A 12,788-nucleotide genomic window follows, 5' to 3' on the forward strand; every position below is an offset into this window, starting at 1 on the left:
TATCAAATTTCAGCCTCATATAGTAGCCTATTTGTGGCCACAGAAGACAAAGTTATTTATTCAAGAGATAAATACAATGTGTATTTTCTCTTGCAGTCTTTGCTCAAGGAAGGATGTATAAAATATTCCATGCCTTATGAAGCAAACTTCATATTCTTAACAAAGTCCCTACTAAAGCTGATAAGTAATCAACAGAACATTTAACCACAACTCCTAAGCTTTCAGAGTTTTGGATTGAACATTCTTTGTTGATGGAGTGACTTAAAAGCCTTCATACATTAAATTTGTATAACCTGTTATTCATTCCCACTGGAGCATTTTATAATATATTGTTTAAGTATCACTGAGTAAAAGGAACATTATCTTAATGGAGAGTTCAATAATAAATATATTTTTTCTGTATTATTTGTGTAAATGATTTCTACATGTTTTTTCAAACTTATTGAAAGGCACCTGAAGTCAATAATGGCTCTCTATGCAATTTATCTTTATAACTATATGTGAGTTATATAAACAGCAAATATATAAATACTAAAGTTTGCACTAAGGAGGATAAAATTATATGTGAAAATAAGTACTTAGTTTTGAAAACTTTTCTGTAGATACTTAAAAAGTATTCCTAGCATATTGCAAATAATTTAAAACTTGTCTGAAACTTCTGGTAGCTTTGATAATATAAATTTTTCTTGAGACATCAAGATGCTACTACCATTCACAAGTTTTACATTGGCCTTTTGTAGTGAGGTCCTGTTCATTTGTATTAACAAGTGTCACCCCTTAATGCAGGTTTTATTTTCAGAATACCTTCTAATGTGTAGATAATGCACCATCACAAAACTTTTGCTAAACTAACAAACGCAGTCATTTTGAAGCTACTTTTTAGTACTTAAAAGAACACAGAAAATGCAGGGCTTGTTTATGTGTCTCTAACTTCTGTTGCTTTAACTCGCAGGCTGGTCTTCCTCCCTAACCCCTTTGTTAACAAGTGGTGGTCCTGTCCCCCTGGGTGGCAGGCCCACCCTTCTTCACCAAGCTGCTGCCCAGGGAAATGTCACTTTATTATCAATGCTGCTTAATGAAGAAGGACTGGACATTAATTACTCTTGTGAAGATGGCTATTCTGCCTTGTATTCTGCTGCTACGAATGGACATACAGGTAAATAATACTAAGATCTAGTATGGCATCCATGTAAACTAGTGAAAGATTACTTCATAAGTTTAATATTCAATTAGGTCAAATGCATTCTTCTTAAAAATGTGAAATTGAAAGTGGGATATATAGATTATATGGCCAAAATCATACTATAGCATATATATAAGTAATGCTTCTTGCAACGAAAAAATGGTTCTGCAGGAACATCCATTCTAATTCTCCACTCCCTTCATATAAAAAGCTACCGGATATTGTCACCCCATATTCTGTGAAACACTAAAGATCTTTTGTAGCAATAGGAGCTTGAAAGAAAGAACTTTCCTCTACAGGGAGTAAGCAGCAAAGAATAGGTGGTTATCAGGGTTTTGATCTTCTGCAGCACAGTGAAAATGATGGAAGATACTGTCAGAATAGTGTGTTACTTGGGAAAGAAAATGAACTGTCTTTACTTTTGACCTAAATGAAATAGCCTTCATTTGTTACCTAGGCTCTCCTGAGAAAATTAAAAGATGTTTTTTTTCTTTCCCCATTACCCCAACCCTCCTCTGTATTAAGGAAGAAGCATTTCTGAGCCTTTCAACAGTCAGTTTTATGAATATATTTATGAAATGCCGTGTGTTACTAACAGATGTGAGTTTCATGGATACAAACTCCTTGCAATAATTTTCAGACTTTTAACACAAGGCTCTCAAACAGCAGTTTGTTTTAAAAGTCCAGTGCACATTCCTATAGCTTTTTCTACCTACATAAAAACCTCCACATTCTTATATTGCAAGTGGTATTACTATGCTGTTTTGGACACTAAAGATGAAATACAGCAATAACAATGGCAAATATTCCATTAATTTTTAGTAAAGTCAAAATTTTATTTCAGAGTAGAAGGTGGAACATAGTCCCATTAAAGCCACTGCTTTCAAGAGTACTTTGTGGTTTTATTTAATGCAGCGTTTATTAGTGACCCAATTACAATCCCCTGATCCAGTGTTCCAGATAGTACATAGGCTATTTCATAATTATTTTGAAATATTTTAAAAATAAAACTAAAGTTAGGATACAAAATCTGCAGCTAAGCAGATAGTGTATATTTTTCTCACATGTTCAGGGTTAATTTTGCTGCCAAGCATAGGGTAGGAGGAGTTTTCATTTTGCTCAAAATGGTGTATTTTATCTTTGCTTCCTAGGTGCTATGGGGTTTTTTTGGTTGTTGGTTTTTTTTGTTTGTTTTGGTTTGTTTGTTTGTTTAGGGTTTTTTGTTTGTTTGTTTTTTGTTTGGTTGGTTGTTTTTGGTGGGGGTTTTTTTGTTAGTTTTTGGGGGTTTTTTTAGAAACATCTGGGCCTTTTCACCAGAGTTTCTTTCCTGTTGCCAAAACCTTTAAAATATGAAAAAGTACTTTTTTTTTCTTTTGGTGATTTTTTCTTTTTTTTTCAAATTATCTGCAGTATTAAGAATCCAAGTTAATTATATTGTGTGGATTTATTTTTCTCCCCTCACTGAACGGATGTTTGGTCTATTCTTCTAGGCTTACATGCAGTTATCATTGCTAATGTTTGTGGGAGACCATAGTTGACCCAATTCTTCTTTATTCATCTTGTATTCTAAAATTGCATCAAAGCAAATGATTTTCAGTTACTGAGCAGCTCCTACTGACAGCAAAGGCAATTTGGTTCCTTGTTTCATTGTCAAAATTTCAAATAAGATAGACACTTGACAGAATTCTGCAAACACAGTAACAAAAACAAACATATGCATATGCACTCTGTAATTGTTTAGTATGTTTTATTTTTTGAGATAAAAACTGTATTACAGAGGTTATGGTGCTGGTCTTCTATTTGTAGTTGACAGGATGCAAAAAATGCTTGGTTGTACAAATCATCACATTTCAGCAACTGAATTGATTGTATGAATTCTGAATAAGAGAATCACACAACAGCAGTGTTGATGTCTCCTTAATAAATTATATGAAAATTGAAAGGTATAGATCTATAAAATTTTTGGACAAAGATTTTTGTGCTTAACTTTATGATATAATAATATATATGTAATACATAATAATATATATATAATCCTTTTTCATTACTTGTAGTTTGTTCTCAAATGAATGGATATATGTAGCAATTCAAAGTGAAGACTTTTAAAAACAAGTTTACTTAAATTATGTAGGCTTAAGAATGGATGTATAGGAATAAATCTTTTTAAAAGTCCTTTCTAATGCCTCTTATTAACTAGCCAGGTGGAAAGAAATTATACTGACTGTCATTTTAAGGCTAAAATAATTTATTGTTCAAATTTTTCAATGTGTTGAGTTGTGTTGTCAATGGTAAGTTTCTGTTGTTGTGGTTTTTTTCCCATAGAATCATACAGTCACTTAGATTGGAAAAAACCCTTAAGATCATTCAGTCTAACCATAAGACTTGACACAAGCCTACACTGGTGGGTGATCACACCATGATTTAATTTATTGAGAATATTTTTTAAGTGGATTTAGTGACTAAATGGATTTTGAGATTTCTAAGTCAACTAACCAGATTTTCCTATTTCTCCTGGAGAAGATTTCACGAAAAGAAAAGACTAACTTTAGAACTGAAAAACCATGTTTTGGAGATTCTGGGAAGAATGGAAACTGAATGATTCCCACGCATTTTCAGTAAAGAAATACAGTATTTGAGATGTGTAGTTAACTAGAGCGTGGTAGAGCACATCGTAACCAGCATGGTGGCAAGCAGCTGTTACATGATCTCAGCCCATTCTGTAGAAAAAAATTGAGTTACAGAAGAAAAGAGCACTGAAATATTCTGTCCTGATCTATCCTAATAGCAAAATGTGTAGCTTTCCTGTTTGGAAACAGTTGCCTTTTGAGAGCTGCAGCAGAGGGTTTTTCCAACACATGAAGTTAATAGCAGATGCTTTGTTTCCAGCACACACTGTCCCTAATTCTGTAGGTCTGAGAGAGAGAACTTCACCCTAAAAATACACACTTTCTTTGTATTTGAATGGACATGAGGAAACTGTTAATTTCATGATTTTACCATTAGCAAAGAAGGAACTGCTCTGGGTCTATTGTGCACTTAGTAGTTCGCTTAGCTAATAGATCTGCATAGGTATGTGATGTTGCAAATCGTGACCATTCTGCACCACGAGGAGGTGGGGAAGGACAGAATGAAAGTAAGAGCTCCTGAACCTGAGAGATGTGGAGAAAATAGTATCCTTTGGACTCAGCTATGTGCTAATCATATGCATTTATGGTGTAATTGATTCTCTTCTATCCTGAGTATTTGGAGGCTGTGGCATCCTGATTGATAGAAAAAAACTGGAATGGTGTGGGAAGTAGAAAGGAGTGAGGTGCAGAGACATACAGCTACATGGAGTCAGCTTTATCAAGCCACGGATGTATCTGCATGATGTTTGCCATCACTCTGGAAGAACTAACTACCCAGCTGTGGTGGAGAGCAGTAAAATCTCCAGGTGTTTATCTTAATTTGCTTCCATGTTTTGTTTTTGCTATGACCAAAACTTATAACTTAGTGGCACCAATGTCTGTCTAGTACCTGCCCTTCCATCCAGTCCTCCCCACTGCTTATTACTTTTATGGCAGACCAGAGTGAACCTGAGTGAATGAGCCTGGACTGATCCAAATTACCCTTCTCCAAATCCCAGTAAGAAATCCATCCAGAAGACCCAGGCATCTGGCAGATAATTGCTCTTTTACTTTATATGCCACCAGAACAGGTCATGTGGAGCTTACTGGTTCACGTGTTCTGCCTTATGCAAGTAGCTGTATTTCCTCATGGTCACACTTGTCCCTAAGAAGAAAAAGCTGTTTTCAGAAGCAGGATTTTCACAGAGATAAGCTTCATCAGAAACAGCATTTATACAGACATAACCTACCACCTGAATGATCTGCCAATCAATAAGTGTGAATTAACCATGCCTTTCTAGACAGGTAGTCTTGTTCTGTGTGTTCATGGCTTTTGCATGGCTAACATATGCTTTATGAATAAACAGCAGAGTATTCTAGCCAAATACTTGAAACTTCTAGATGAACATTTTTTCAACAGCCCTCATAAACTTTAGAAGTATCTTAGGATGTCAAGGAGGAATCTGTATTTTCAAGTTAATAATTTAATATAGGACCAGGATTAACAATGAAAGTAAGGAAAGAAAGATAGGTCATTCGTAGCAGAGTATTTTTGTGTTAAAAAGTGAATGAAAATATAATTTTATTTTAAGTGATGCTATCTTACAATTGGAAGGACTTGGTAAGTTAGTTAACAGAGAGCTTCTTTATGACTTAAAAAAAATTACAGGTCAAGTCCTGGTAACTTACCAACTTTATAACCAATTTTACAACGAAAAATAATTTCACATCAGATTACTTACTTCAAAATTAAAGAATCCTAATTTACAAAATCATAACATAGAGTGCTTTAAAATCTTGTTTCTTAATTTTAAATTATTTATTCAGTCAACTCCACAGCATCTGTATTAGTATTTGAAAAAATTGTAACGGGAGTAAATATGTTGAAGAATGGTGTAGACTAGTCATATTTATAAGTAGTTCTTAATATATTTTTCTGATATCCAAGTCATTTTTAATATGTGTTTGGTTCTGATATCTAGAGTTAAACTTCACTAACAAAACTTGGCTTCAGGATTTTACTGAGTGCCAGAACAGCATGCATTAAGCTTGCTCAGAAATCAGGTCAGGAGTTTGTAATTGGTGTTGTAGCTGAGCTTATTTTCCAAGTAGTAGTTTCAATTACAAAAGACTTGTTTTATTTTGGTCTGAAGCCAATTTCAAGAACGAGGAGCAGATCAACTGTTTTCTTCAAAGTTAATTGCATCAAATGATATTCCAATTTGTGGATGAAAAGCCGTCTAATTACTATGTAATTAATTATCTTAAATTAGCTGTAGGGATGATGGAATCAGGCTGGTACTATTTTTAGCATGTGGTTTTGGAAATATATGAATGGGAATGGTTTTGGGAGTTTTGAGTTTTTCAGCTTATTTTGTCATTGCAATCACAAGTCAGTGCCCTAAAATAAAACTGGCCAGTGTGTTGCTTGAGGTCTGTGTGCCTTGTGAACATCTCCCCTGTGGCTGTCATATTTGTCACAACTGCCAGTAGGCAGTGATGCCTTTAGGGACTCCTGGATAAGTCAGACTCCCCACTTGGTAGGTGAAATAGCTAATACTGTGGGAGTTGCCTGCAGTGGGCATGTGTTTGAATCCCAGCAGAACCCAACCCAAGCCCTTTTTGCAGAAGGATAGTGATGTCCCTGGGAGGCAATTCTCATCTTTCTCCAGCAAACTTCTTCTTGAGCTTTTATTTCAGTCCCCTAAGGTGTGATGTGTAGTCCAAAAGACTGGCTGATTGTCGCCCCTTGAGCAGACTTTAGCCACTGGCAATTTTAATGCTGATCTTGTTGACTCATTCCTTGGTTCTGCTCCATTTATAGATTGTGTGAGATTGCTGCTGGCTGCAGAAGCACAAGTTGACGCTGCTGATAAAAATGGCTTTACACCCTTGTGTTCAGCAGTTGCTCAGGGACATGTCAAGTAAGTGAAGCCTTTAAGATTTTGCATGTCAGCTGTTACTCAATTTTATATTATCTTTACACTGTCTATGTTTTCATTACATTATAGTTGCATTCTTTTGTATAAATAGACTTAACTATAATTTATAGAAAACATCTACTTAAATTAATATTCTTATGCCATTCTGATTTTAATATTTTCTATTTGTTTTCTTTCCAATTTCAGCTCTTAAGGTTGCTGAGCATGTATTCTTAGCAATTACAATGTGGTATGCTGGTCTACATGAGCAATCATACCACTGAATTTCTTCATTTTCTTTGAGTTATCAGCCATAGTATAGGATTAACAGAGAAAGGAAGAAGGAAATTAGTTTTCTACTGATTTTTTTGCCATAGAAAACTATGAATATCATATTCAGAGGCAAATGACCATCTGAGTTTTCTCTTAAGTGATACATAATCAAATACCTTGCACAACAAAACAAGGGTGTATTAAGGTTTAATTTTTTTGTGTTCATATTCTCTCACTAAAATAAATATCTTCATACTTCATTTAAATAGGAAGTTGTTTATTTCCCTGACTCACCCTCACAACACTTTGCTATGTATCATCTGCTGTGTTGTGGTATTGCAGACTTTATATTCTTTTTGCCTTAGACTTACATATGTAATATGTTATCCCTAAACATATTTTTTGCTTTTACTTTTTTAGATACTGAACATGAACTGAATTGCAAAATTGAGCATGGAATGATAGGGCTAGCCAAAAATGTCAGAAAAAACTACAAATGGTTCAGGCTGTTTGATTTGTTGTCTTTTCAAAGTTCAAGCACAAAAAAACCCATCTGCAGTAGGTAGAATTTGGGGCAACAGTATTGTCTGTCTCCTGATGTGGGGTTAATGACAACACTAAACTGCTCTCAGTTGCACAGTAGGTGTCTGTCAGAGGCTTGATAACCCATCCCCTGTGACATCTTCATTAACCTTGTTCCTGAGCCAAGACAATACTCTTGTTCTAACCCTAGTTATGTAGTCAGAAAAAAAAAATTCTAGTTTTTTGAAGATGATCCAGTAGCTAATTTTAGGAGAAGAAACTTCCAGAATCATTTCCCATGTGGTCCAGGCCACAAAGACCCTGAACTTGAGGTGGAAAGTCGATGTAGCTTTTTGAGATTCACCAAATACAATGTAAAGTATCAAACCAGATATTTCTAATCTAGCAGACTTAAAACGATCTTGAATTGCTCTATGGAAGTGTCTTGTTGTGAACCTTTCTTAAGATGACTTTGTGACTGTAGGGTTAGGATGTATGGCTAACGTTTGCTAAAGCAGAACATTATTTTTATTTGGTTTTACTATTTTTTTTGTTTGTTCGTTTTGTTTTTTGTTCAGTTGAGCATTTTTGGAAAGCATAGATAAGTAATTCATATCAATGCTATCTGTTTTACTCTTCTCTAAAATTGTGCATTTTACCTTGAACTTAACTGATTTTCTCACTGGATAAAAACATATCAAAAACAATTTTCTTAAATACTTGTGATTTTTTTAGTATATAGTTACTTATATTCTTATATATATACCTGGTTTAAATATTTTGTCACAGTATATTTTGTTACAGTATGGTCTCTTAATCAATAATTATTTGGCATTGCACTAACTGCTTTGATGCTTTATTGTTGATATGCTTTCTATTTTAATGGATTCATAAATATCAAGCTGGAGAACTGGGAACTTATCTTTGTTAACAGTGCTTGTTTGAACTGCAGAGTGAATTGACTGGCATTAAGATTTTTGCAAGGTCTTAAGTGTTGTTGAATATCTAGGTTGGGGATGGGAAAGGTAGCCAGCTCTGGCACAAGAACTGGGAAAAAAAACGGACCTATGGCTACAGGGCTGCAAGGAAGTACAGGAGGTTGGATCTGAATCCAGCCCCAAGTGAATTTGCTCCTCAGCACTCCATCTAATCTTCCATCCTCCATCCCCCAGTAGCTGCTAGCAATGCCCCCAAGCCATCCTTTGGAGTGGCCTCCACTCTGGTACCCACTGAATGGTAGGTACTGCCATAGCTGTTTTGCTGCCTCCACCAGGTTACTTCCCTAGATGAGTGTCTGTTTTGTTGGTAAAGCTAATCATTTCATTTTTTTCCCTTTTCAATTATATTTTAAATATGAGTAGTCAGAATTGTTTCTCTTTTTTTTGCTCAGCTGAATGGTTTTCTTAAGCGGCTGTCATCAAGTTTTTATCAGTCTTGTGAAACTGAGTGGTTCACATACACAATTTTTAAATGCAGCTACAGTAGTTTAAGATTTACATGTTTGAAGTAGCCTGTCTTTATACCAATGTACAAAATTTATATATAATTTATACTCGTGTATATGGATTGATCACAGTTAGATCCGTATCTGTAAAATCAATACTTTATTTAAAATATTTAAATGTCTTAAGTTATAAAGAGGCGTTGCATGTCTAACATAAGACAATTTTATTGCTTTATTGTTTGCTGTAGATGTGCAGAATTATTAATTATGTATCAGGCTGATATTAACCATGCTGCTGAAAGAGGACAGACACCTTTATACCTGGCCTGTAAAAATGGAAATAACGATTGTATTAAACTATTGTTGGAAGGTGGAGCAGATCGAACAATAAAAACCAGCGTAAGTTAAAATAGTTTGTAAAGTTACAGTACCTTGTATAGTACTGAATATTGACATTAAAATGTTTATTTAAACTTTTCTTTAAAGCTGAAATAAACCATATAATTTGAAATTAGTATTTTGCTATTTTCATAATACTTTCTGTTTTTTTTAAACTATATCCTGTCTAAAATCTCCTAAATGATGTGACTTTCATACCATTTTAAATATTTCATTGGCAATTTGCTGCATCTTTTCTCCAGCACTGGATTAGTAAATGCTTCCACTTTTTATGTTAGGGCACTTTATTGTTGTCCTTGAAGGGACAACACCCCAAAACTTCCTTGCCAGTATTGTAGATTCTCTTATATCACAAATCGCAGAATACGGCTGAAAAAAGTCATATCTAGAGGAGAAGGGAAGGAGGACTGTCTCAAAATTAGTGCCTACATAATTGCCTTTTTCAGGTGCTTTCTATGCACCTGATAAAGGCAATATTTTTTATGACTATGATGTAAGTAGATTCTTATGACAATAAATGTGGATTATAGACTGTTCCAAAACACAGCACAAAGAGTAGTAGCTTCACAGAATATTCTACTCCTCCTGTAATTATTACACTAAATCTTTTATCATTCATTTATTTTGCAACTGGAAAGTAAATATGTTTGACTTGGTATGAGAGAAAGTTGTGATGTCAAAACTGTGAAACTGACTAATAAATGGATTAATGCAACATGAAACAATATTGATAGTTGGAATCATTTTTGTTTGATGCACAGAAAGGAAGCAGTTTACTAACAGCATGTAAGCCCTGTATCACTTAGACTCTTCTAAAAATTTTGAAGATTTTTATCTGTTGGACTGTCCTTGGAGAAAGCTGAAAAATTTTTTTCTTCTACATTTTCTTCCCTCTCTTCCACCCAAAACACATACAAGCAACTCTGTTTTCCCAAAGGATTATCATGTCACTCTTGCTTGTTTTCTTAATTTCCAGACAGAGCCTTCCATTCAGATTCTTTGCTGATATAAGTCTGCAAACAATTTTCTATGTGTTTGGTGGCAGCGTGCTTCTTTACTGTGGTTTCTTTTTTAGGATGGCTGGTCACCAATTCACGCAGCAGTGGATTCTGGTAATGTTGAAAGTCTCAAGCTCCTTATGTACTATGGAGAGCCAAACAATGGGAACTGTTTGATGGATACAGAGCCTACTTTAGACTACTCTGATTTGGAGAAGAGAGAAGATGACTGTAGCAGTAGAGTAAAGCCTGTTGTTTCTGCAGATCTCATCAACCATGCTGACAAAGAGGGTTGGACTGCTGCCCATATAGCAGCATCAAAAGGCTTTAAGGTTAGTCCATGCAACAAGTTACAGAAAACTGATAGAATTTAGGCAAAATAAAACCTTTTCTTTTATCTTTGAAGAATTGCAACTTAGATGTCAAGTCCAAGTTGATTATGTAGGTTATAGGCCAACTTGATTTAACAGAGAAAGAGATAGACCTCCAGCAGACAATTTGTCCCAGAATCCAGGTGTCAAATGAAGTGAATTATTGTATTTAAATGTCTACCTCTTATGGGACATTAGTAAAAAGAGGAAACATCATTACTTGAGACTTTCAAAGTTAAGGTGAGATGAATCCCACCCTGAATGCCAATTCCTTGGATGTCATATGCTTATAGATATTAGATGGACATAATTTCACTAGGAAAAGTTTTTCCTCTGTGAAGGAGGGGAGAAGAAGAAATTTGAGAACTAGATTTGTGCAGACATACATTGTTTAATTTGTTAATTTGGGCAGCCTTTTTAGCAGGCAATGAAGCATTTTTGTGAGGTTGGGATAACTGATGACATGGAGGATGATTTGACAGGTCCTACTGATGACAAACAGGAGGATTTTTGGAAATGTAATATCACTTCTTGACATCAGAAGCTATACACTTGTAACACGGACCATTTAAAAGACTTCTTTTTATATGGTAGCTGTCAGTCAGATCTCACTGTAAAATTTTTACCCAGTAAGAAAATAGAGAGTGCTAATCACAGAAGAGTGAATTTTAAGAAAATACAGTCCAAGACTTCAAAAATCAGCTTGTGTTTACATGCCTAGTTCAATACCTTCATTATGTTTGTTTTTTTCCCTGATAAATTAACGTTCAAAATGGATGTGCTCAAAATAGACACGGATTTAAGATTCAGTTAAGGTTAGGAGTTTTTTAAGGGACAGCCACTGCTTACTCAACATTTTTCATTACAAAGAGTCAGTGTTCCATTACCAATGTCTGTTAGGCAGATGCAGATTCTCATTCCAGCTTCCACTCTTATGAATTTAGATGGAGTTTAAGATACTTGCTGTAGTCTGCAAATACCTAAATAATGTGCACTATGTTGGCTCTTTCTGCAATAATATAATCCTCAGGAACTTAGAGTCTAGGTTTCATTTTCTGTCTAAAACTGCTTTGACTAGTGATCTCTCTGAAAGGTCTGACACTGGAAGTCTTCACGTGTCTTTCATTAATAACTCCTGGGTTTGAGTTTCTAAGCGCATTCCAAGTCAACGGTTTAATAGGATCTCCATTTGGGGTTGAGGGGAGTCTCTTAGGTGATGAAGGTATATACAGCTGGCAATCAGATTCCTGGTTTTGATGTTGCAGAGACTATAAAATTGTATTTGATTTGATGCATTTATTGATTTGAGATGTGTTTGGGATATTTAAAAGCTAAAAAAGCTTAATAGCGATCTCTGAGTGCTGTTAACACTTTGACTTCGTTCTCTAATCCATTATGTACACTGCATGTCACTCATTCCAGTGCATGATAGCTGCATATAAGCAGTGCTGACACTTGCATCCTCTTGTTTTGAGATAGGTAGGGGCCGTTCTTTACAGATAATTCTGCTAGGACATCTTAGCTTTCATAGGCATCTTTCATAGGCAGCAGAGACAACAAAAATCCTCATTTTACTAAGGAAATAAGCTTGACTTCTTTGTTCTGTCCCACTTCTTCCTGCTTTAATTCCCATTTTCAGCCTCATAGTTCAGTCCTAAGCCTTCTGCTGTTCTGCTATTCATTGCTTCTATTTGAGAGATAGTGTTAACAAACTAACCTGTGAAGAAAATATGTGCTTTTTTCTGCTTGATATCCTTCTGGAAAACTTAGTGAGATAAACATATTTTTAAAGTACTTATAGGTGCTATAACTACAGCCTGGCAAAACTTCACCTGACAGGCAGATAGATCTTGAATGATTGCTGTATTTATGAAAGGTCTGAGGATGTCAGATACACTGACAAAAGTATCTGTAGAACAGCTGCAAAATAGGTAACACTATGTCAACCTGCAACTAGCCAATATTCCACATCAAAATACTCAATAGCTGTTTCTCTGTGTTTTTAAGGTTTGGTTTCTCTACTATGGTTAATCCCAATCATTATGAATACAGTATTAAGTAGTATAATTTC

At 35.0% G+C, this 12,788-nt stretch overlaps 1 protein-coding gene across 1 annotated transcript in view; it reads left to right on the forward strand.

Moving 5' to 3' along the window:
• The window catches only part of CTTNBP2 (cortactin binding protein 2), a 74,970-nt gene that overhangs the window by 37,843 nt on the left and 24,339 nt on the right, over positions 1–12,788 (forward strand). The window contains exons 5-8 of the mRNA XM_039726788.1: positions 953–1,156; positions 6,614–6,713; positions 9,198–9,348; positions 10,424–10,678. Coding sequence (XP_039582722.1) covers positions 953–1,156; positions 6,614–6,713; positions 9,198–9,348; positions 10,424–10,678 — 710 coding nt within the window. The remainder of the gene's footprint in view (positions 1–952; positions 1,157–6,613; positions 6,714–9,197; positions 9,349–10,423; positions 10,679–12,788) is intronic.

This window comes from Passer montanus, unplaced genomic scaffold, assembly GCF_014805655.1.
Source record: "Passer montanus isolate IOZ18808 unplaced genomic scaffold, ASM1480565v1 scaffold6, whole genome shotgun sequence".
In the NCBI taxonomy this organism is placed as follows: Eukaryota; Metazoa; Chordata; class Aves; order Passeriformes; family Passeridae; genus Passer; species Passer montanus.